The following is a 20,327-nucleotide window of genomic DNA, read 5'->3' as shown; positions in this document are numbered from 1 at the left end:
AAAAAGGAGAGGTAGAAGGAAACATAAGATAGTTAGGGTGAGGCAGATACTAGTATGAAGAAACTTACCCTTCATTGCCTGAAACTTATAATTATTTTACCTGTGGACACAAGCTCAACATTTCGCCATTTGTTGACTTCATTTACTCAGTAGTAGATCAAGAATAGGTAGAAGGGAATGGAACGTAAGAGTTTTGAAGGATATTCTAACCATTTCTGCTCCAAGTAGGTTAGGAAATGAAAAGACCCCTAGGCTTTGGGTAGGTAAATTTTCCTTGTAGCTGCAGAGGCATTGAGCCTCACTGTATCTATGTGGCCTAAAGTTGTCCCCTTCTACCTAGGGCACAGGAAAGATTTTTTACTTAGCATCCAGAGTCAAATCTTATAGTCCTTGATACTTGGAAAACACTGTACTTTAGCCTTCGTCCTGAGTATACCAGCCCAGCCAAGAGCTGTTTCTTAGCGCATTTGGTTGCGGGGCAGGGGGGTCTAATGTCATTTGCTAAGTGGGATATTTGTCAAGCCACATGTGTTGCTTAGGATGATTCCTCTGGTCATTAGCTAATTTCCTCCTAAACTCCCATTATCGTTCTTTCCGAGAAAGATGGGACTCCTATGCCTGACAGCTACCCAACAACCCCCTCTTCAACTGATGCAGCTACATCTGAGTCCAAGGAGCCCCTTGGCACTCTGCAACCCTCACAGCAGCAACCAGCACTCCCACCCCCACCAGCCTTAGGAGAGGTTCCTCAGGAGCTACAGTCCCCAGCTGGAGAAGGGGGTAGCTCAACACAGCTATTGATGCCTGTAGAGTCAGAGGAATTGGGTCCCACAAGGCCAAGTGGAGAAGCAGAAACAACACAGATGGAGTTATCCCCAGCTCCCACTATAAGTGAGTAAAATTTCAACTTTGGAGGGGCATGAAATCAGAGGGAAGAATGGCTATCTTTGTAGATTCATTCTGCTCTGGTTTGAGAAAAATAACCAGGAAACTGGAACTGATGTCCTCAGATAGTTGGCTTGGTACATTAGCTTTCTTAGGTGAAGTTGAGGTTTCTTCTCTTGTGTTCTCAACTGACTGTTGTTGAATATCTAATGATATAAGGACACCTACAATTTATTGACTCAGTTACTCTTTCCCTGGACTATCATCATAGGCTTATTATTTAACTTCTTTGAAAACAGTTCTTTGAAGTAGATGGCATTAATAAATTGAACCTCAGGCTGGTGGGGTAGCTCAAGTAGGGAGAAAGGGAAGTCTGGGGTGTAGGTCGACCCTGCCTAATGACGTGTTTCTTGAAGTGGGTGGGCAAGTTGACTGGACATTGAGCTGTTGCAGTGATAATGAGAAAGATTCTTTTCTTGGCTGCACGTCTGTCAATAATTTTTTCCCCTGAAACAGAAAGATTATGAGGGGCTGGGGGTGTAGCTCAGTGGTAGAGCACTTGCCTAGCATGTGTGAAGCCCTAGGTGTGATCCCTAGCACCAAAAAAGTAAAAAGATTATGCTGAAGAGTAATTTGGAATAAGTCACAAGATAGGTTTAGGAAGTGTTGGGTTTCAGATGAACATGGCTTTTGGTGTCTTCCTGCAATGACCCCCACCCTGCACTACAGCACCAGTCTCATGAACGAATGTGTTGTGAGCAAGCGCATGTAGCGTACATATCAAACATGCACCAGAAAAGCAAGTTCTAGTGTGGGGGGAGAATAAATATTTCTGTTTTCTGAAAAGAGTTATTTTGTATTTTGTTTTCTATTAAAATATATTTAGTTTCAAAAATAAATAAATAAATAAATTGAACCTCAGGCTGGTGGGGTAGCTCAAGTAGTAGAGCCCCTGCCTAGCAAGTGTGAGGCCCTGAGTTCAAACCCCAGTACCACAAAAGAAAAAAAAAAGAATAAATTGAACCTCAGAAGTGAAATGATTAGCCCAGAGTTATTCAGTAAATGATTGAACAGTTCTTTAGATGGCAAGCATGTGACCCCACACATAGCTCTCCTATCCTCCTGGACACCTTTATCTTATGCAGTATTTCCCGCTGGTTTGAAATGGAGCTTCAAAATTCTTCTCAGCACAGTATTTTAATTTAAATTGAAACCTGTTTGCTTTCCATGCTCCATACCATGCTACCTGTGGTGTGCCCTGGAGAGACTTAAGGTCTTAGGTTTTCTTTCTTTAGGGAACCTTGTTTATTTAGAAAACTGAAACTGATAACATGCATGTACAAATGGTGCCTGCAGGAACTCTGAGAGTAACAGGATCCCTTACCTTGAGTACCCAGGGAAGATGTTTCACAGGCACCCATGGGAACACAGTAAATGTTCAAGAAATGAAGCCAGGTGCCAGTGACTCACACCTGTAATCCTAGCTACTTGGGAGGCTGAAGTCGAGAGGATTATAGTTCATGGCTTGCCAGTTTGCAAGACCCCATCTCCAAAATAACCAGAGCAAAATGAACTGAAGGCATGACTCAAATGGTAGAGCACCTGCTTTGCAAGTGTGAAGCCTTGAGTTCAAACCCCAGTCCCACTACCCTATCCCACTCCAAACAAAAGATAGAAAAGGCTTAAGTGGAGTCTTGAAAAGAAGGTAGGATGGAAGGTTGAAAAGCAGACCAGCAGGGCATGAAGATAGAAAAGTGAGAAGTCTGCTCTGTTTCAAAGGAAGCACCTCTGCCAAAGACCTTGTCTGTTATGTTGCCCTGATTCTAAACAAAGATCTAACTCCTCCCCCTGACTTCTTCCTAGCCTCTCTTTCCCCAGAGAGAGCTGAAGATTCTGATGCACTGACAGCTGTCAGCAGTCAACTGGAAGGCTCTCCCATGGACACCAGCAGCCTGGCTTCCTGTACCTTAGAGGAAGCTGTGGGCGACTCCGCAACAGCTGGCAGTTCTGAACAACCCACAGCAGGCAGCTCAACTCCTGGGGATGCTCCACCAGTTGTGGCAGAAGCACAAGGCAGGGCTGATGTGTCAGGAGAATCTACCCAGCCACCTGAGGACAGGTAAAACTGTGGGTAAGAGTAGGGCTGTGTTAGAGGGTGTTTCAAGTTGCACTCATACTTGTTAACCAACGGTCATGCTCTTATGCTCAGAAAGTCAACCTGGTTTCTATGAGAAAGAGATTTTGTCAAGGGTGTTTTATAAATGGTAAAACATAACACAGAGAACAACCTGAGAATGATTTGTTTCTCTCAGCTCTCCCCCTGCTTCCTCTGAGAGTTCTTCCACCAGAGATTCTGCTGTGGCCATCTCTGGAGCAGATTCCCGAGGAATCCTAGAAGAGCCGCTGCCTTCAACAAGCAGTGAAGAAGAAGATCCCCTTGCAGGTGAATTCCATGTGTGTTCAGGCTATCCTTGAGTTGTTTCAGTTTCTAGTAGCCCTTTTCATTGAAAATCTCCCAAACAGTTCAATCCAGATGGGAGAGCCCATGTGTAGAAAGACTGGCAGTCAGGGGATTCTGATTTTCTGTAATAAATAAAAGTCCAGGCTTGGGAGTCAGGCGGACCTTAGCTTACTCATATTCTCCTAACTATACCACTTCCTGCCTTTAAAACCTACTTACCATTATTTAATATCTGATTCTCATTGATACTGTTAGTTTTCTGTTATTGGAATAAAATACCTGAGATTATCAACTTTAAAAGGGAAAAGGTTTATTTTGGCTCAGTATTTTGAAGGTTTCAATTGATCTCTGTTAGTTTTTAGGCCTGTGGTGGGAGTACATGGCAAAAGAGCATGAGGAGGGGCCAGGGCCCCATGTTCACTTCAGAAACACACACTTCCATATGAGTGAAAGACTTCCAACTAGGCCCCATCTCTTAGAGGTTCCATCATCTCCCTGTGGTGCCACAGGCCGGAGACCAAGCCTTTAAAACAAGGCCTTGGGTGAACACTTATAAATAAGAGGGCAATAGTATCTATATGATGGAGTCTTTATGAGGTGAAGTGACTGTGTACACAACCTGGCACATGATTGCTATTCTAAACTTCAGAAGGTGGGTGAATGGGCCTTCTCTTTCCCATGTCCTTTGTAAGCAGCCTAATTTCCCTCAAGCAGTAACATGGGTTTCTTTTCTCTAAGTATATCTTTGGCACCAGTAAAGATATGAATCTCTTCATATCTTGCATCTCCCTTCAGGTATCAGTCTCCCTGAAGGCGTGGACCCCTCTTTTCTGGCTGCTCTACCTGATGACATCCGTCGGGAAGTCCTGCAGAACCAGTTGGGCATTCGTCCACCAACCCGAAGTGCCCCCTCCACAAATAGCTCAGCTCCTGCAGTAGTGGGAAATCCTGGTGTGACTGAAGTGAGCCCTGAGTTCCTGGCTGCCCTGCCTCCAGCCATTCAGGAGGAAGTACGTGTGCGGGAAAATGGGTGAGGCAAGGCTACCTGGCATGAGATGTGCCCCCATTGACTTCTTCTACCCCATAGGTACTAGCACAGCAGAGAGCTGAGCAGCAGCGACGGGAGCTGGCCCAGAATGCCAGCTCAGACACCCCCATGGATCCTGTGACCTTCATCCAGACTCTGCCCTCAGATCTGCGCCGAAGTGTCCTAGAGGACATGGAAGATAGCGTGTTGGCTGTGATGCCACCTGACATCGCAGCAGAGGCTCAAGCCCTGAGACGAGAGCAGGAAGCAAGGCAGCGGCAGCTCATGCATGAACGTCTCTTTGGGCACAGTAGCACCTCTGCACTCTCTGCCATTCTCCGAAGCCCAGGTACAGAGGGAAGCAAGTGGGAGGGCTCTAGTATCTGACTTGGCCAGATGACACTGTTTGCGCCCTGTTGTGTTACCTGAACCCAGCTTGCCATCCCCCTTCCCCAACCTCAGTTGTTGTTTTTTTTTCCCTTCTAGCTTTCACCAGTCGTCTGAGTGGCAACCGTGGGGTCCAATATACTCGCCTTGCTGTACAGAGAGGTGGCACCTTCCAGATGGGCGGTAGCAGCAGCCATAATAGGTACCTTTGTCTTTTTTCACCTTATCACTGTTCCACCCTCCAACTCCCTAATTTGTATTGGTGGAGAAACTGAAATCCTGAGAGATAGGCTGTACCTTTCCTTGAATGAGTAAGAGAGCCATACCTTTGAGTTCCCTCGCTACTAAAGACCAGAATCACAAAGGCAGGCTGGCAGCAAGCACTAGCTATGGTTTTAACAGAAGGAAAGTCACCTGCTTCCCATGCAAATAAGAAAACAAGGAAAAGTAGAGAGGACTTGGTTATTTAACTAGGTTGAAGCAGCATGGGCTTAACATACCAGAATGTTAAGACGGGAGATCAGTACCTATCAGGCAAAAACAAGCAGTGTCTCATAGACTAGATGCAATCAAGTTTTTACCAATATGTGTTAGAATCTCATTCCTTCTCAGTGGTCAGATAGTGAGGATAAGTTATTTAATCTGTTAGAGCCTCTTTATCATCGCTAGGCTGTACAGCAGCCCTGTGGGGAAGACATTGTAAAGTGCCTGGTATATCGTGGACACATTTCCTTTGTCAAGCCTCCCTGGAGTTGTCCCCTCACTCCCAGGTTCACACCTCATGCAGAGCTCTGGATTTAATGTTACCCAGCAACCATTCTCTGTTTCTAGGCCTTCAGGCAGTAATGTGGACACTCTCCTCCGCCTCCGAGGACGGCTCCTTCTGGACCACGAAGCCCTATCTTGTCTACTGGTCCTGCTTTTCGTGGATGAGCCAAAGCTCAATACTAGCCGTCTACACCGAGTACTGAGAAATCTTTGCTATCATGCCCAGACCCGCCACTGGGTCATCCGCAGCCTCCTGTCCATCTTGCAGCGCAGCAGTGAGAGTGAGTTATGCATCGAAACACCTAAGCTCTCCACAAGTGAGGAAAAGGGCAAAAAGTCAAGTAAGAGTTGTGGGTCAAGCAGCCATGAGAACCGTCCCTTGGACCTGCTCCACAAGATGGAGTCCAAAAGCTCAAATCAGCTTTCCTGGCTCTCAGTGTCCATGGATGCAGCCTTAGGCTGCAGGACTAATATATTCCAGATCCAGCGTTCAGGAGGGCGTAAACATACTGAGAAGCATGCAAGCAGTGGCTCTACTGTCCACATCCACCCCCAGGCTGCTCCTGTTGTCTGCAGACATGTTCTGGACACACTTATTCAGTTGGCCAAGGTGAGAAGCCTCAGAAACCCTTTACTCTTCCAGGGATGAAAAAGGGGTGGCAGCCTAGGTGAGATCCAGACACTAAGGGGGCCTGACAAGTTTGTTACTTTGTATGATAGATCCTGTATAGATTCTGGGAAATTATCCAATAAATAACTGCAGGAGTTTTTTATCTTCACTTTTTACAGTTTTTATGTATGATGTCATTTGCTTATCAAAACCACTGTCTGCAATCTATATGATTCTCATTTTACAGATGCAGAAGCTGGGACTTGGAACATTTTACTGCTTTGTCACATGACTAGAAAGTGACGGAGCTGGACCTAGAACTTAGTGGGAATCTCTGATCAGTGTTCTTTGAATAATAAGCATTTTTATTATGTATTGGGCTCACCTTGTGTCAGGCACTATGCAAGAATACATTGTCTCATTTAATCTCAACAACTTCTTTGCAAGGCAGTGGTATTGTCCTCCCCATTTTATAAGTACAGAAACTGAGGCTCAGAAAAGATTACTAATCATTCTATCTTGCTGCAAAACCCTTGCTCATTTCTCTAGACTGCTTCACCATCTCTTGGATAATTTATGCTCCTTTATGCCATCTGTCCCATGTCACCAAAGCTATCAAGAGGAGAGGAAAATCTGGGAACCAACTGTCTTTCCCTGTGAGGAAGGCTTATCCTCTGTTGAGACCCCCTAGACCGAGCCTATTCTTCTTTTCCTGGCAGGTGTTTCCCAGCCACTTCACACAGCAGCGGACCAAAGAAACAAACTGTGAGAGCGATCGGGAGAGGGGTAGTAAGCAGGCTTGCAGCCCATGCTCCTCACAGTCCAACAGCAGTGGCATTTGTACAGACTTCTGGGACTTATTGGTAAAACTGGACAACATGAATGTCAGCCGGAAAGGCAAGAACTCCGTGAAGTCAGTGCCAGTGAGCGCTGCTGGTGAGGGAGAAACCTCCCTACACAGCCTCGAGGCCTCTCCACTGGGGCAACTCATGAACATGTTGTCACACCCAGTCATCCGCCGAAGCTCTCTCTTAACTGAGAAACTCCTCAGACTCCTCTCTCTCATCTCAATTGCCCTCCCAGAAAACAAAGTGTCAGAAGCACAGTCTAGCTCTGGCAGCAGTGTACCCTCCACCACTGCTGCCACCTCAACCACATCTACTACCACCACCACTGCCACCGCCATGCCCACACCCTCTGCTACATCTACCCCTCTCACTCCCGCTCCAGCTCTGGTTGCTGCCACAGCTATTTCCACCATTGCCGTAGCTGCTTCTACCACAGTGACTACCCCCACAACTGCTACCACTACTGTTTCAAGTAAGTGTGGATGTAGGCTGGGAGCTGTAGGGTGTGTACTATGACTCCCATCCACCCCCATTCCCCCATCCTGGTAGTCTTCCCTAAATGATAGTGATTAATCCACTTGGTTTATGTTTGTGAGAACAGGATATGTTCATTCTCACCCTCATCTGCCCCAGTTTCTCCATTTCCTTCCCTCCCTCCACCCAACACCACCAGTAGGCATTCATAGAATATGCACCAAAACGGGAAGAAAAAGAAAATCCCAACTTTCAAGGAACTCACAGCCTTTCCAGTCTGTTCTTGTAGGACATAGTTCAAGAGCAGTGTGAATTAGGGTAGCAAGACTGTCCCTAAGGAACTGAAGGGAATAAGCCCTGTAGTGGATGACCAAGAATTTTCTGCAGAACTGGGTATTATAGAATAGATGGTATCTGTTAAATATAGGACCAGTTGGGAGAAATGCCTGGGGCTCTTTGTCAACTTGACAGTACAGTCATAGGAGTCCTTATCATCTCAAGTTATTTAGATTTGGCTCTGGTGGGTTGGATTTTCATTTTCTGAAGCTTTGGACAGACAGATCAATGATTTCTTGGTTGTGCCACTTAAGTCTCTGGCTTATAACTGTCACAGAGCCTTACAGTGTTCTATTTCCTCAAAGCTTCTACTACTAAGGGCAGCAAATCTCCAGCAAAGATGGGTGAGGGAGGCAGCAGCGGTATTGACTTGAAGATGGTATCCTCTGGCCTCACTGAAAACCAGCTGCAGCTCTCTGTGGAGGTGAGTCCAAGCTCTTGTGACCTGCCAAGGTTGGGGAGAAAGGACAGACAGAGCAGACTTTGTTTTAGTTCTTAGGTTGGGACTTACCACTTCTCCTTTCTTTTCCCTAGGTGTTGACATCCCATTCTTGTTCTGAAGAAGGCCTAGAAGATGCAGCCAATGTGTTACTGCAGCTCTCTCGGGGGGACCCTGGGACCCGGGACACAGTTCTTAAGCTGCTTCTGAATGGAGCCCGCCATCTGGGTTACACCCTTTGCAAACAGATAGGTAACAACAGGAAGAAAAAATTATGTCTTTCTGGAAGCATTCCCAAGCCTCCAAGCTGAATTAGACTCCACCATGCCCCTAAGGCCCTGCTTCTCCATTTTCCTCTGCTGCCTTCTTCAAAGAACAAGGCTGGGCTTCTCCCGATACCTGGCATATAGCTGGTCATCCATGCTTAGTAAAAGGACAGGGGAATGTATGGGAACAGCGAGGCCTCCTTTCTTTTCCCTAATGAACACTTGTAATAACTCCATGATGAGCTGCAGAGGTAACTGTACCACCTCAAAGATGTTCCTTTAGCTATGTTCAAGCTCACAATAATAGAGTCAGAATAATGCTTTCTGCTTTTACGTAGTTTTAAGGATGCAAAGATTCTAACACTTGCAAATTGTTCAGTTCAGTTCCTTTTGTCTTCCCTATTTTACCAAAAAGAAAACTAAGTCCGACGATGATGAAGTTGATTTGGACCAAGGAGTAGAGCCACATGTTTCTTTAAGTGCAGAGAGTCTCTGCTCTCTCCCACCCTCTTCCTAATTGTGGGTCTTCCTAGATCTTGGCTCCCTACTTATCTATTTTCTTACCACAAATGCTGAGATGATAAGCAAGTTGATTGGCCTCTGTAACTCAGTATTTTTTGCTGCATGAAAATTACAAGGTTTTTTCTGAAAGAATTTACTCAACTTTTTTTGATTGCTACCAATTATTCAACATCCCTGAGCCGGGTATTGTCTACAACCACTCTGCTACATAATTATCTCATAGTTCTAACAGCATCCTTGGAAAGTTAGGCAGCATTATTCCTATTATTAAGATATGTAAGCATACTGGGAATGGAGTCAAGAAATATGAGATCGCCACCAAACCTCAGTTTAAAAGATATACAGAACTTTAGACTATGGCCTGCTTGGTTCCAAAAGGAAATGTTTTTTTCTTTTCTACACCAAACTATATTTTGTGTATATTCAACAGATTCCTGGGACCAAGTAAATCAGTGGTCACCAGTTGATCCATGAGCACACCCAGTAAGCTGAACAGAGCAAAAGTATTGCTAAGTTTGGGTTTTCTGCAAAGAGTGTGGTCTAGGCAGGTTTCCTGGGAAAGTTTGGCTTTCAGCTACTGCAGTGGGAAAAATCTGAGAATACTTGATGACTCCTGCTTATCCAGGTACCCTACTGGCTGAGCTACGAGAATACAACCTGGAACAGCAGCGGCGAGCACAATGTGAGACACTCTCTCCTGATGGCCTGCCTGAGGAGCAGCCACAGACCACCAAGCTGAAAGGCAAAATGCAGAGCAGGTGGGTGGTAGCTGTCCTTTTTGGCTGTTGGCTGGACTCTGGGACATTCTGAAAAGTGGCTCTTGCTGATTTCTGTTGTATTTTCTCTCTCTGGGTGATGTTTCTATTTGATATTTCTTATGCATATTTGACCTGATTTTTTTTCTAATTCTCCCACTTTTGTATATTTCCTTCTGAGGCTCCTTACCCCTCTGACACCAGAAAGCCCTGCTTACTCTGAGTGTTTATTCTTTGATGCTGTCAATATATGCAAGCCACCTCTACACTCTAGGTTTGACATGGCTGAGAATGTGGTAATTGTGGCATCTCAGAAGCGACCCTTGGGTGGCCGGGAGCTCCAGCTGCCTTCTATGTCCATGTTGACATCCAAGACATCTACCCAGAAGTTCTTCTTGAGGGTACTGCAGGTCATCATCCAGCTGCGGGATGACACACGCCGAGCTAACAAGAAAGCCAAGCAGACAGGCAGGCTAGGTATGGAACTAGAGTGTCCAGTTAAGGGGCAGGGTTGGTGGTGGAGAACCCAGAGTCCCTGAAGAGGCCGGACTCAGTGTCCTGTTTCCTTCCTGTTTGACCTTTCCAAAAGCAACACGGTGATCCTTTTTTTCTAAGGGTCAAAATGTTGATGGCTGCATTGTGTATCTCGTTCAAGTTGTCTACCTAAGTATTTGAGTAGGGCAAGTGGGAATTGAGAGGGAATAAAAATCTGCCAAGGAAACTGGGGACTGATCTTTTGCTAAACAAGACTTAACTCATTAGGTGTGCACTACTACCTTTCTGCTTCCCTGATCACTCCTAACTAAAACACTGTAGCCATGTTACCTCAGCCATTGGCCTCTCAAATCATTTTCCCTACCTCTTTCCTCCTGTACCACAGAACTCTCTCATACGCCACCATCCATCTGCCAACAGTATGCCTCCTGCCCTTATTTGTAATGATAGATCTTACTGCCTGATGATGAGTACTCAAGATCAAAGACCTCAGCAAGATGCCCAGTGGCAGCCCTGAAGATAGTAGAGAGTATTGGACATTCCCTCTTCCTACATTTTATATCTTGCCTTCCTTTCTTCTTTCTCCCAGGTTCCACCGGTTTAGGCTCAGCTAGCAGCATCCAGGCAGCTGTTCGGCAGCTGGAGGCTGAGGCTGATGCCATTATACAAATGGTACGTGAGGGTCAAAGGGCGCGGAGACAGCAACAAGCAGCAACGGTTAGCATGATGCCTGTGGCCCCTCATTCATTTGTCTCTCCCTTCCTCCCCCCACCATGTCATCAGTGGGGTTTCATTACCCTTACCTTGTATGCTTTTGCATTAAGTTTGCTATATGAATGCTTTTAGACAACAAGGTCACATTCTGTTGTTTTCCTTACTGTTTCTTAATTGGTTTCTTGGTTTGATTTGAAGTTCGGTTTGGTTTAAAGCTTGGCCGTCATAACCCACTCCCAGCTATCCAGTCAGTAGTGGCGCTTTTGCAAACTGCCTAAATGCTAAGTGTCTGGGTTCTGAGGGGGGGTATATGGTAAAGATTTTTTTCAGTGTCATGAAACAATGTAGATACATCAAAGATATCTCAGGACTCCTACCCTGAATGTCCCCCAAGCTTGGCACTAATCCCATGCAGCCACATCTTGTCTGTGGCTGCTCCTTCCACCCTGACCTCTGCCTCTGTTCTCCATAATCCCTTGGTACCTTGGTACTCAGGCACTTTAGAAGGAAGTTTTCAAGTACTTAAATACCCAGCTCAGCACTGGGGTCCCAGGACTGGCAGAGTGACTCAAGTGGTAAGAGCGCCTGCCAAGCAAGCATGAGGCCCTGAGTTCAAACCCCAGTGCCGAAAAAAAAATAATGAAATTCGGGTACAGAGTGGCTGCAATAAAAACCAGGCCTAATATGTATGCTGTGGCATTCTCTCATTGTCTTCCTGTCCTTGCACCATGCAAGTCATCTTCCCAAGATCCTGGAAATAAAGGTATCCTGAGGCCTGGTTTTTGTGTGGAATTACTGCTATGTACGTTATGGTGTCATTGGACATGGCCAGGCATAGCCTAGAATTTAGGGACAGTGGCTCCAGGAGGGTAGAAAGGGAAAAAAAGCCAGGCCCTGGTTGCTCATGCCTGTAATCCCATCTACTTGGGAGGCAGAGATCTGGAGGATCACAGTTCAAAGCCAGCCCAGGCAAATAGTTTGAGAGACCCTATCTTAAAAAAAAAATGACTGGCAAATGACTTAAGTGGTAAAAGCGCCTGTGTAGCGTGCAAGAGTCCCTGAGTTCAAACACCAGTACTACACAAAAAGGAGGTGGGGAAATAAAAAGCTCTTGCTCTGGAGTATTTTTTTTCTACCCAGTGTTTTTTCCATCTCCTGAAGATGATGGCTTTTTAAATAATCCACCCACAAGAGATTGCACGAATTTCCCTATCTGAACAAATGGAAACAAAGCAAGCCCACCTTCTTTGCCATTTTGAGTACACACACACACACACACACGCACGCACGCACGCACGCCCCTGTTCCAGATAACTTGAAGTCTGTATCCAGATAACTTGAAGTCTGTATCCAGGAGTCCTGTGTCTGGCTCAGCATAAGACTGGAATAGAGTATAGGAAATGCAGACATCCAAAAAGCTCTTTGGAAAACTTACAAGTTCAGAGTGGAAAGGAGGTGGGAAACCCATCCTTTTATCCTGGAGAGCTAGAGTTTCTTAACCAGATAGGCAAAGCGTCTTTCTAACCTCAGTGTGTAAAAAGGAGAAGGGCCAGCCCTGTCCTAAGGAAAGCAAAGTTGCACCCTTTGGGTAACCTTCTCTCCCTTTTATCCAGTCGGAGTCTAGCCAGTCAGAAGCATCTGTTCGGAGAGAGGAGTCGCCCATGGATGTGGACCAGCCATCTCCCAGTGCTCAGGATACTCAGTCCATTGGTCAGTACTATTTCCTCCTTATAGCCCAGCAAAAAGGGAGAGTCAGTCTTATAGATTGCTGGATTCCCTGCCCTCAACATATATCAGCTAAGTGTTTTCCGGATTGTTCCAGTAAACACTGGTTTTTGTAAATGTTAACAGGTATTAACACCAGAACACACCACAATTCATGTAGGAAAGAAACTAGGTGCCAGGTGTGGTAGTGCCCCGCTGTAATCCCAACACATTGGAGGCTAAGTCAGGAAGATAGTGAGTTCAAGGCCAGTCTGGGCTACATAATGAGACCCTGTCTTCAAAAACAAACACAAGGAAAGTAGGATATTACCCATTGAGATGACATGTGTTTTAAGTCTTGGCTCCCCTATTTAATAGCTCTGAGACCTGAGGCAAATCTCTCTTAGCTTATTTCCTCATTTAAAAAAGGGATATTCATCACAAGCACAATGCCTAAGTTCAACCCCAGTACCCTAAAAGTAGGGATAGTCACAGTTGTTAGGATTAAACTAGTTAATAATGTGTATAGCAATTAGCAAAGTACCTGGCACATGCTATTATTAGTGACATTTCTCTTGGCTTTTGTGTTTGTTTGATTTTTGGAGTTGGGGGTGTTGTTTTTGTTCTTAGTAGCACTTCTCAAGGTTAGTTGTACACAGGATACTTTTTGGCATCCTTTGGACACATTCCTGTGGAATATTGTTCTCATAAGACACTCATTTTTGAAATGCTATACTGAGTCATTTATTGCTCATTTGGACTTTGGGAGCTAGATATTCCCATGTTCTCTATCCATCTTCTTTTACCCAAGGTCACATGATCTGCAAGTGCCAGAGCCAGGATTCAAACCTAGGGCTGTCAGAGCCTTGAAGAATAGTCAGGATTTGGGTAGAGGATAAAAAGCAAAGGTCAGGAAGAAGCCTAAACAAGGCAGGGGTCTGGTGGGGGTGGGCATAGCAAGGCAGGGGGGAAGGGGCTGATGAGGAAGCAGTTACTTATCTCCCACCCAGAAGATGCAGTTGGTCATGTTGCTTGGCTACTGAGCAGTTTAGAATAAGCCCCCAAAGGGTACCAGGAAGAGTACCAGCCATGGGGACCTACCTGAGAGGTTTGGCTTCTTAGGGTTTTAAACTGTGCCAGGACAAGATGATTAACTCAAAAGGCATGAGACTTAAAAAGAGCTAGTTTTATGTCCTGGTCCTGGTCTTTGAAAAAGAAAATAGGGAGAAAGCAGCCTATCAGAATTTAATGAGGATAATGTCCTAAAACATACCTTGAACAGGAAAGCAACCATACAAAGTTCCACCATTGTTGCATTGCACTTAGCTGACTTAACCCACAGGTGTTCTTAAAGTTAATGAAGAAATGACTAGAATAGACTAGGTGACCGCTAGCTACATGTGGCTGTTGAACACTTAAAATGTGGCTAGTACAACTGAAGAGCCAAATTTGTTATTTCATTAAATGCCACCCAGTATAGCTCTAGACCTTACTTATAGATGTTGTTCAGTAAGTAATAGTCAGTGGCTAGTGAGCCTGGCTACTTGATCTGTCTAATGACCTATGCACTTGGTCTCGGGGAGGGGAAACAGAAACTTTTTAAGTTGGGGAGACACCTTCAAGGCTTTCTGACTCTGTCTGCTGTGTGCCCAGTAGCCTCAGATGGAACAGCACAGGGGGAGAAGGAGAAAGAGGAGAGGCCACCTGAGTTACCCCTGCTTAGTGAGCAGCTGAGCCTGGATGAGCTGTGGGATATGCTGGGGGAATGTTTAAAGGAACTGGAGGAATCCCATGACCAGCATGCGGTGCTAGGTGAGTATTTGTAATAAAAATTCAAAGAATCATTTTTCCTCTGGCCTCAGTATCATAAAAAGATTTTCCTTTTCTCTTAGTAGCTGGTATATGTTAGCATCTGTGTAACTGGTTACCTATCCTACTTTTCTTTGACTTTGAGGAAGTGATGGCTTCTTTTATTTCTCTGCAGGCTTTCATTTCTTCTCCCACATTGTATTTTTGTGATTTGGTTAAGAAGGCAGAGAGGTTCATATGTTAAAGCTTGTGAAATAAAGTGTCACTTACCTATTCTTTCTACCCCCTAGTGCTACAGCCTGCTGTCGAGGCCTTCTTTCTGGTCCATGCCACAGAGCGGGAGAGCAAGCCTCCTGTCCGAGACACCCGTGAGAGCCAACTGGCACACATCAAAGACGAACCTCCTCCACTCTCCCCAGCCCCCTTAACCCCAGCCACTCCTTCATCCCTTGACCCATTCTTCTCCCGGGAGCCTTCATCTATGCACATCTCCTCAAGCCTGCCCCCCGACACGCAGAAGTTCCTTCGCTTTGCAGGTACAGGAAATTCTCAGGTCCCCAGATGTAGAAGGCTTCATTTTATTCAGGGTTGTTTCATACATTTTATCTTTAGCTGATTCAGCAAGGTGAGAATGAGTGAAGAATATGTGCATGTGTATGTCTGCGTGTGGGGCAATGTAAGCCTAGTGAAATCAGTAATCTGGGGCTTATTCTTGAAGTCCTTGTGTGCCACTCTTGTGATTTTGACTTTATCCCGAGGACATGGAAAGCCAGACAGGAAGAAATACTCAGATTCATGTTCACACCTTTGGGCTTTGCTTGATGCCGATTTTGGGCCCCAAAAACAAATCAGAGAAAAATCCTAGATTGTGGGCTGTCTTGCAGCCTTCCAAGACCCATAATGTGCTCATCCTACTGTCATTTCTCCCCTCAGAGACTCATCGCACTGTGTTAAACCAGATACTACGGCAGTCTACCACCCACCTTGCTGATGGGCCTTTTGCTGTCCTGGTTGATTATATTCGTGTCCTCGACTTTGATGTCAAGCGCAAGTATGTACCTTGGATTGGGGTGGGTGGAGTGGGACTCCCCACATCATATCTCCTCTCCCAGAAAGGAGCCAAAGTTGCTTCTGGGACTTGAAGTCTTGCTTGGTGACAGCATGTGGAATGGTGCTTGGTAGAGAGGGAAGAGATTTAGCTATGCCACTGATAGTCATTGTTCCTAAGTACTAAGTACTCCCTGGCTTTCTCCTCTCCATTCTTCAGCTAAATGAGAGTTGTGTGATTTTTGAACCACATGATTTCTGAAGTCCTGTTTCATCCTTTGGGGGTCATGGTGGTGATGCAGATGTCTGGGGTACATTCTTAGAGCTCAGAAGGACTCCACAACACCCCTGGATTCATCTTTACTCCTCTCCTCCTTCCTGCGCACATGCATGTGCCTACTTGGCTTGTTGCAAAAATTCCATGCCACAATCTCTGTGGGCCCTTACCCAGTAAAGATAGGAAAAACTTCAAATTGGTAATGAATGCTCTATGTCTCCCCACTTCTGGGTGTTTCTCAAGTTGGTAGAGAGCAGAGATCAAAACTGCTTGGTAGATGGAGTATCATTGTGGGTCTTCATCCTAATCAGACAAATGAAAGTTTGCTTTGCCATCCCAATCCTATTTTCCTTCCTTTCCCACCTCCCAAGATATTTCCGCCAAGAACTGGAGCGTTTAGACGAAGGGCTCCGCAAAGAAGACATGGCTGTGCATGTCCGCCGAGACCATGTATTCGAAGACTCTTACCGTGAACTGCATCGCAAATCCCCTGAAGAAATGAAGAATCGATTGTAAGAGAACAGACAAGATGGCTAGAGCACTGGTGGGCTTTTTCTATACAGTAGCAGTGGCTTACTCTGGCCTCAGATTTACAACATTTATGCAGTTGCTATACTTCCCAATAAAAATCTGGCTTAGATAATCTCACTAAACTATCTTCCAACTACTGACCAGCCCTTTGGCTGTGCTACCGAGCAAGTTCCAGACGGACAGGAAAGTTTTTGGTGTTTATAAGGATACACTTAAAAGCAAATGGTACCCTGGATGGGGGGAGACTGTGTATGCTTGAGTAACTCCTTCCCTACCAGCCACCTAGAGGAGATTGGCAGTTTGCAATACCAAGTGTCACAGGAACTGATGAGACGAGACATCTGTTGAAGTCATAATGATTCCTCCCCTGTCCTCATGGCCCACCATCCATCTTCGCAGCCTCTTCCTCACTCACATGAAGCCAACCACCCAAATGGATGGATCTGTCCTGGGCTTTCTGCACAGATCTTTTTTCTTTTCCCTCTCTTATGCAGGTACATAGTGTTTGAAGGAGAAGAAGGACAGGATGCTGGAGGGCTCCTGAGGGAGTGGTATATGATCATCTCTCGAGAGATGTTTAACCCTATGTATGCCTTGTTCCGTACCTCACCTGGTGATCGAGTCACCTACACCATTAATCCATCTTCCCACTGCAACCCCAACCACCTCAGCTACTTCAAGTTTGTTGGACGCATTGTGGCCAAAGCTGTATATGACAACCGCCTCCTGGAGTGCTACTTTACTCGGTCCTTCTACAAACATATCTTGGGCAAGTCTGTTAGGTGAGGATGTGGCACAGTCATGAGACTATCCTTAGACCTGGGAGCTGGGTCCTTTTCTTGTCTCCTGTCTCTGTGACTGTCCCTCCACAAACCCATGACCCTGTCTATAATTATTTTCCTAGATACACAGATATGGAGAGTGAAGATTACCATTTCTACCAGGGCCTGGTTTATCTGCTGGAAAATGATGTCTCCACCCTAGGATATGATCTCACCTTCAGCACTGAGGTAGGTCAGGAGACCCATTTGGGGATCACCTTGGAATTGGCACTGGATAATCTCTCGCAGTTCTAAGGAAGCGTTTTGACTTCTTCAAGCCCCAAACCTGTGCCACATTAGAGTAGTGGGTGTTTTGGTGTGAGAGATATCACAAACAGAAAAACAAAATTGGTAAAATAATCCAGGCTGTTTCCCAATTAGTTTCCCCTTTTTAAAATGCTCCAGTACACAATTCTTTATTCCTGAAGGTAGTTCATTATAGAAAATTGTACAAATAGACAAGTTGAAAAAACTTTAAGGTTACCCTTCCCCTAAATTGTCTTTCCATAAAGACTGTGTTGTGTCATGTTGTGTGTGTATTACACATGCCTATTCCCTCTTTATTCCCTCTCCATCTTCTTTATGTGTTTTAGGGGCAAATACTAATTTCCTTCATTCCTGCACTTCAGCCTTCCCTATCCAGGGAGCTATGAGCAGTCATTATTTGCTATGGACTTGCCTTATCTCCCTGCCAAGGAATTTGGCATGGAGTTTAGGATGTGTTCCCAGGTCTCTATATTAGTCTCACTCTGATAGATGATTGGTATTTTGGGTGTTCTAGGTACAAGAGTTTGGAGTCTGTGAAGTTCGTGACCTCAAACCCAATGGGGCCAACATCTTGGTCACAGAGGAGAATAAAAAGGAATATGTACACCTGGTGTGCCAGATGAGAATGACAGGTAGGAGAAATGTCCTGTATACCTCTTCTTGCTCAATATGGGAAAAGGTGAACCCTCTTCATTCATTTCATAGCATTTTTTTTCTTCCTATGACAAACCTACAAATGACTTGGGTAGACAGAGTCAAAACACTTGACCAAAAAATAGTAACTTCATCCACTCATACAGGGGTGTAGAAGCAAAGTTGTAGATGAGGCAAACATCCTCAGCAGCATCAGGATCCAGATTGAGAATCTCTGACCTTTAGCAGTTGTGTGAGTTCAGAAGTAATGTTTTTTTTTTAATTATCTCTCCAGGAGCCATCCGTAAACAGCTGGCAGCTTTTTTGGAAGGCTTCTATGAGATCATTCCAAAGCGCCTCATTTCCATCTTCACTGAGCAGGAGTTAGAGCTGCTCATATCAGGACTGCCCACCATTGACATTGATGATCTGAAATCCAACACTGAGTACCACAAGTACCAGTCTAATTCTATTCAGGTGAGCCATTACTGGCATCCCTGCCTGTATGCTCCTCTTAGGCTAAGCAGTGCTAGTTCATGGGTGGCAATGTACCTATTCCTAACTCTTTGTTCTTCTGGAGCATATTTTCAGCCGGTGCTCTTGCCCATCCCACAGAACAGGCTTGCCTAAGCTTCCAAGTCCAGTCCGGTTTCCCACTCTAATATAAGCTCTTTCTAACACAGGCTTCTTGTGTCCCTTCCTACAGATCCAGTGGTTCTGGAGAGCACTGCGTTCTTTTGACCAAGCTGACCGTGCCAAGTTCCTCCAGTTTGTCACGGGTACTTCCAAGGTGCCCCTACAAGGCTTTGCTGCGCTTGAAGGCATGAATGGCATTCAGAAGTTTCAGATCCATCGAGATGACAGGTCCACAGATCGCCTGCCTTCAGCTCACACATGGTAAGAGGAAGGGTTTGTTTCTCCTTCTCAGTGTTCAGATTGAGCTTGAAGACTTGATGCTTCCCAAGGTTGGGAACACACATCTGACTCCGTCCTCAACCTTGGGTAGCACACAGTTTGGTTCTTTGGAGAATGTGATGTTTCTGATAAGATGGGCTTGTACTTTAGCCCATAAGCAAAAAGGAGTAGTGGTGTTTAAGGAGTAGTGGGGCCAGACTTACATTTCCCATGCAGTGTTAGTATTAGAGCCAGATTAGAAGAGGGCAGACCAGATTGAGACAAAACCAGGAATCAGCCAGAAGCAAGGGTTAGGCTCCCTTAGGAAGGAGGGCAGTTGGACACCATGGGAACACAGGGATTCAGTTGTTGTCTCTCCTCATGGACTCATCTTTTGTTTTCCCTAGTTTTAATCAGCTGGACCTGCCTGCCTATGAGAGCTTTGAGAAGCTCCGCCACATGCTACTATTGGCCATCCAGGAGTGCTCTGAAGGCTTTGGGCTAGCCTAAAAAGGCCCTGCCCATCTCTGTGGGGTTTTTCTACCATTGTTGGACCTGGGGAGGGGGGGAATTTAAAAAGAACCAGAAAGAAAATGTCAAAAACCAATAAATGAAATCCACCAACTCACCATGTGTGTGTCCCAACTGCCCCGTCTTCCTTAGAGCATACCTGTTCCTCTTTTGCTCATTCTCTTCCCCCTCATCCCCTCTCCTCACCTCTCTCCCCTTTTCCATGCCGTCCATGATCCCCACCCTGTGTTAAAAAGGCAGTAAGTTGCCTTTGCAGGGACTTGTTTGTCCCAACCGTTTGAACAGTGTGCTCCTCAGATTCTGTGTTCAGAAGGATTTGCTGCATTGAGACTTGAAACCTTTGGATAGGGGAAAAAATTATATATATATATATTTTTTTGTTCTGTTTGCATTTCTTAATTTGTGCTTGGAATGTGTTGATGTGCACAGCTAATGATTCAATGCGAGACAAGATTGGCGTCTGTGTTGTGGAGGTTTCAAATAAAGAGCACTCTTCATAACTCACTTTTCACAATGGAGTTTTTTTCAAATTTTGCGAAAAAAAAAAAACAACTTCAGCATATACTACACATCTGGAGAAGAGATCCAAATGAACTCTCCAAAAAACCATCTCTGCCCTGCCAGCACGCGCACACACACACACACACACACACAAAACTCTCCAAAAAACCATCTCTGCCCTGCGCGCGTGCACACGCACGCACACACGCACACACACACACACCCCACCCCACTTTAGCAGTTTCCCCACAGTCAGGAGAAGCTGGTTGGAATTGGGGAGGGGCTCCATCTGAACTTGGGAGCTTTGACTTATAGTCAAGGACAA

General features: G+C 45.4%; 1 protein-coding gene across 16 annotated transcripts in view; it reads left to right on the top strand.

The window, feature by feature from the left end:
- Huwe1 (HECT, UBA and WWE domain containing E3 ubiquitin protein ligase 1) overlaps positions 1–20,001 on the top strand; it is a 152,416-nt gene extending 132,415 nt beyond the window's left edge. For 12 of the 16 annotated variants that reach the window (XM_074063879.1, XM_074063880.1, XM_074063882.1 and 9 more), the window contains 24 exons: positions 604–891; positions 2,749–3,004; positions 3,198–3,328; positions 4,142–4,356; positions 4,434–4,722; positions 4,860–4,962; positions 5,592–6,138; positions 6,858–7,458; positions 8,102–8,220; positions 8,331–8,487; positions 9,649–9,781; positions 10,053–10,255; positions 10,863–10,990; positions 12,601–12,697; positions 14,345–14,503; positions 14,791–15,036; positions 15,434–15,551; positions 16,196–16,336; positions 16,850–17,137; positions 17,260–17,365; positions 17,958–18,075; positions 18,372–18,553; positions 18,783–18,973; positions 19,378–20,001. In XM_074063879.1, coding sequence (XP_073919980.1) covers positions 604–891; positions 2,749–3,004; positions 3,198–3,328; positions 4,142–4,356; positions 4,434–4,722; positions 4,860–4,962; positions 5,592–6,138; positions 6,858–7,458; positions 8,102–8,220; positions 8,331–8,487; positions 9,649–9,781; positions 10,053–10,255; positions 10,863–10,990; positions 12,601–12,697; positions 14,345–14,503; positions 14,791–15,036; positions 15,434–15,551; positions 16,196–16,336; positions 16,850–17,137; positions 17,260–17,365; positions 17,958–18,075; positions 18,372–18,553; positions 18,783–18,973; positions 19,378–19,480 — 4,919 coding nt within the window. In that variant the 3' untranslated portion in view covers positions 19,481–20,001. The remainder of the gene's footprint in view (positions 1–603; positions 892–2,748; positions 3,005–3,197; positions 3,329–4,141; positions 4,357–4,433; positions 4,723–4,859; positions 4,963–5,591; positions 6,139–6,857; positions 7,459–8,101; positions 8,221–8,330; positions 8,488–9,648; positions 9,782–10,052; positions 10,256–10,862; positions 10,991–12,600; positions 12,698–14,344; positions 14,504–14,790; positions 15,037–15,433; positions 15,552–16,195; positions 16,337–16,849; positions 17,138–17,259; positions 17,366–17,957; positions 18,076–18,371; positions 18,554–18,782; positions 18,974–19,377) is intronic. The other 4 variants (XM_074063894.1, XM_074063883.1, XM_074063890.1 and 1 more) reach the window with 3 other exon arrangements.
- The last annotated feature ends 326 nt before the right edge of the window (positions 20,002–20,327 follow it).

Source organism: Castor canadensis, chromosome X (assembly GCF_047511655.1).
Source record: "Castor canadensis chromosome X, mCasCan1.hap1v2, whole genome shotgun sequence".
In the NCBI taxonomy this organism is placed as follows: domain Eukaryota; kingdom Metazoa; phylum Chordata; class Mammalia; order Rodentia; family Castoridae; genus Castor; species Castor canadensis.
This window is presented reverse-complemented; position numbering and strand designations above follow the sequence as displayed.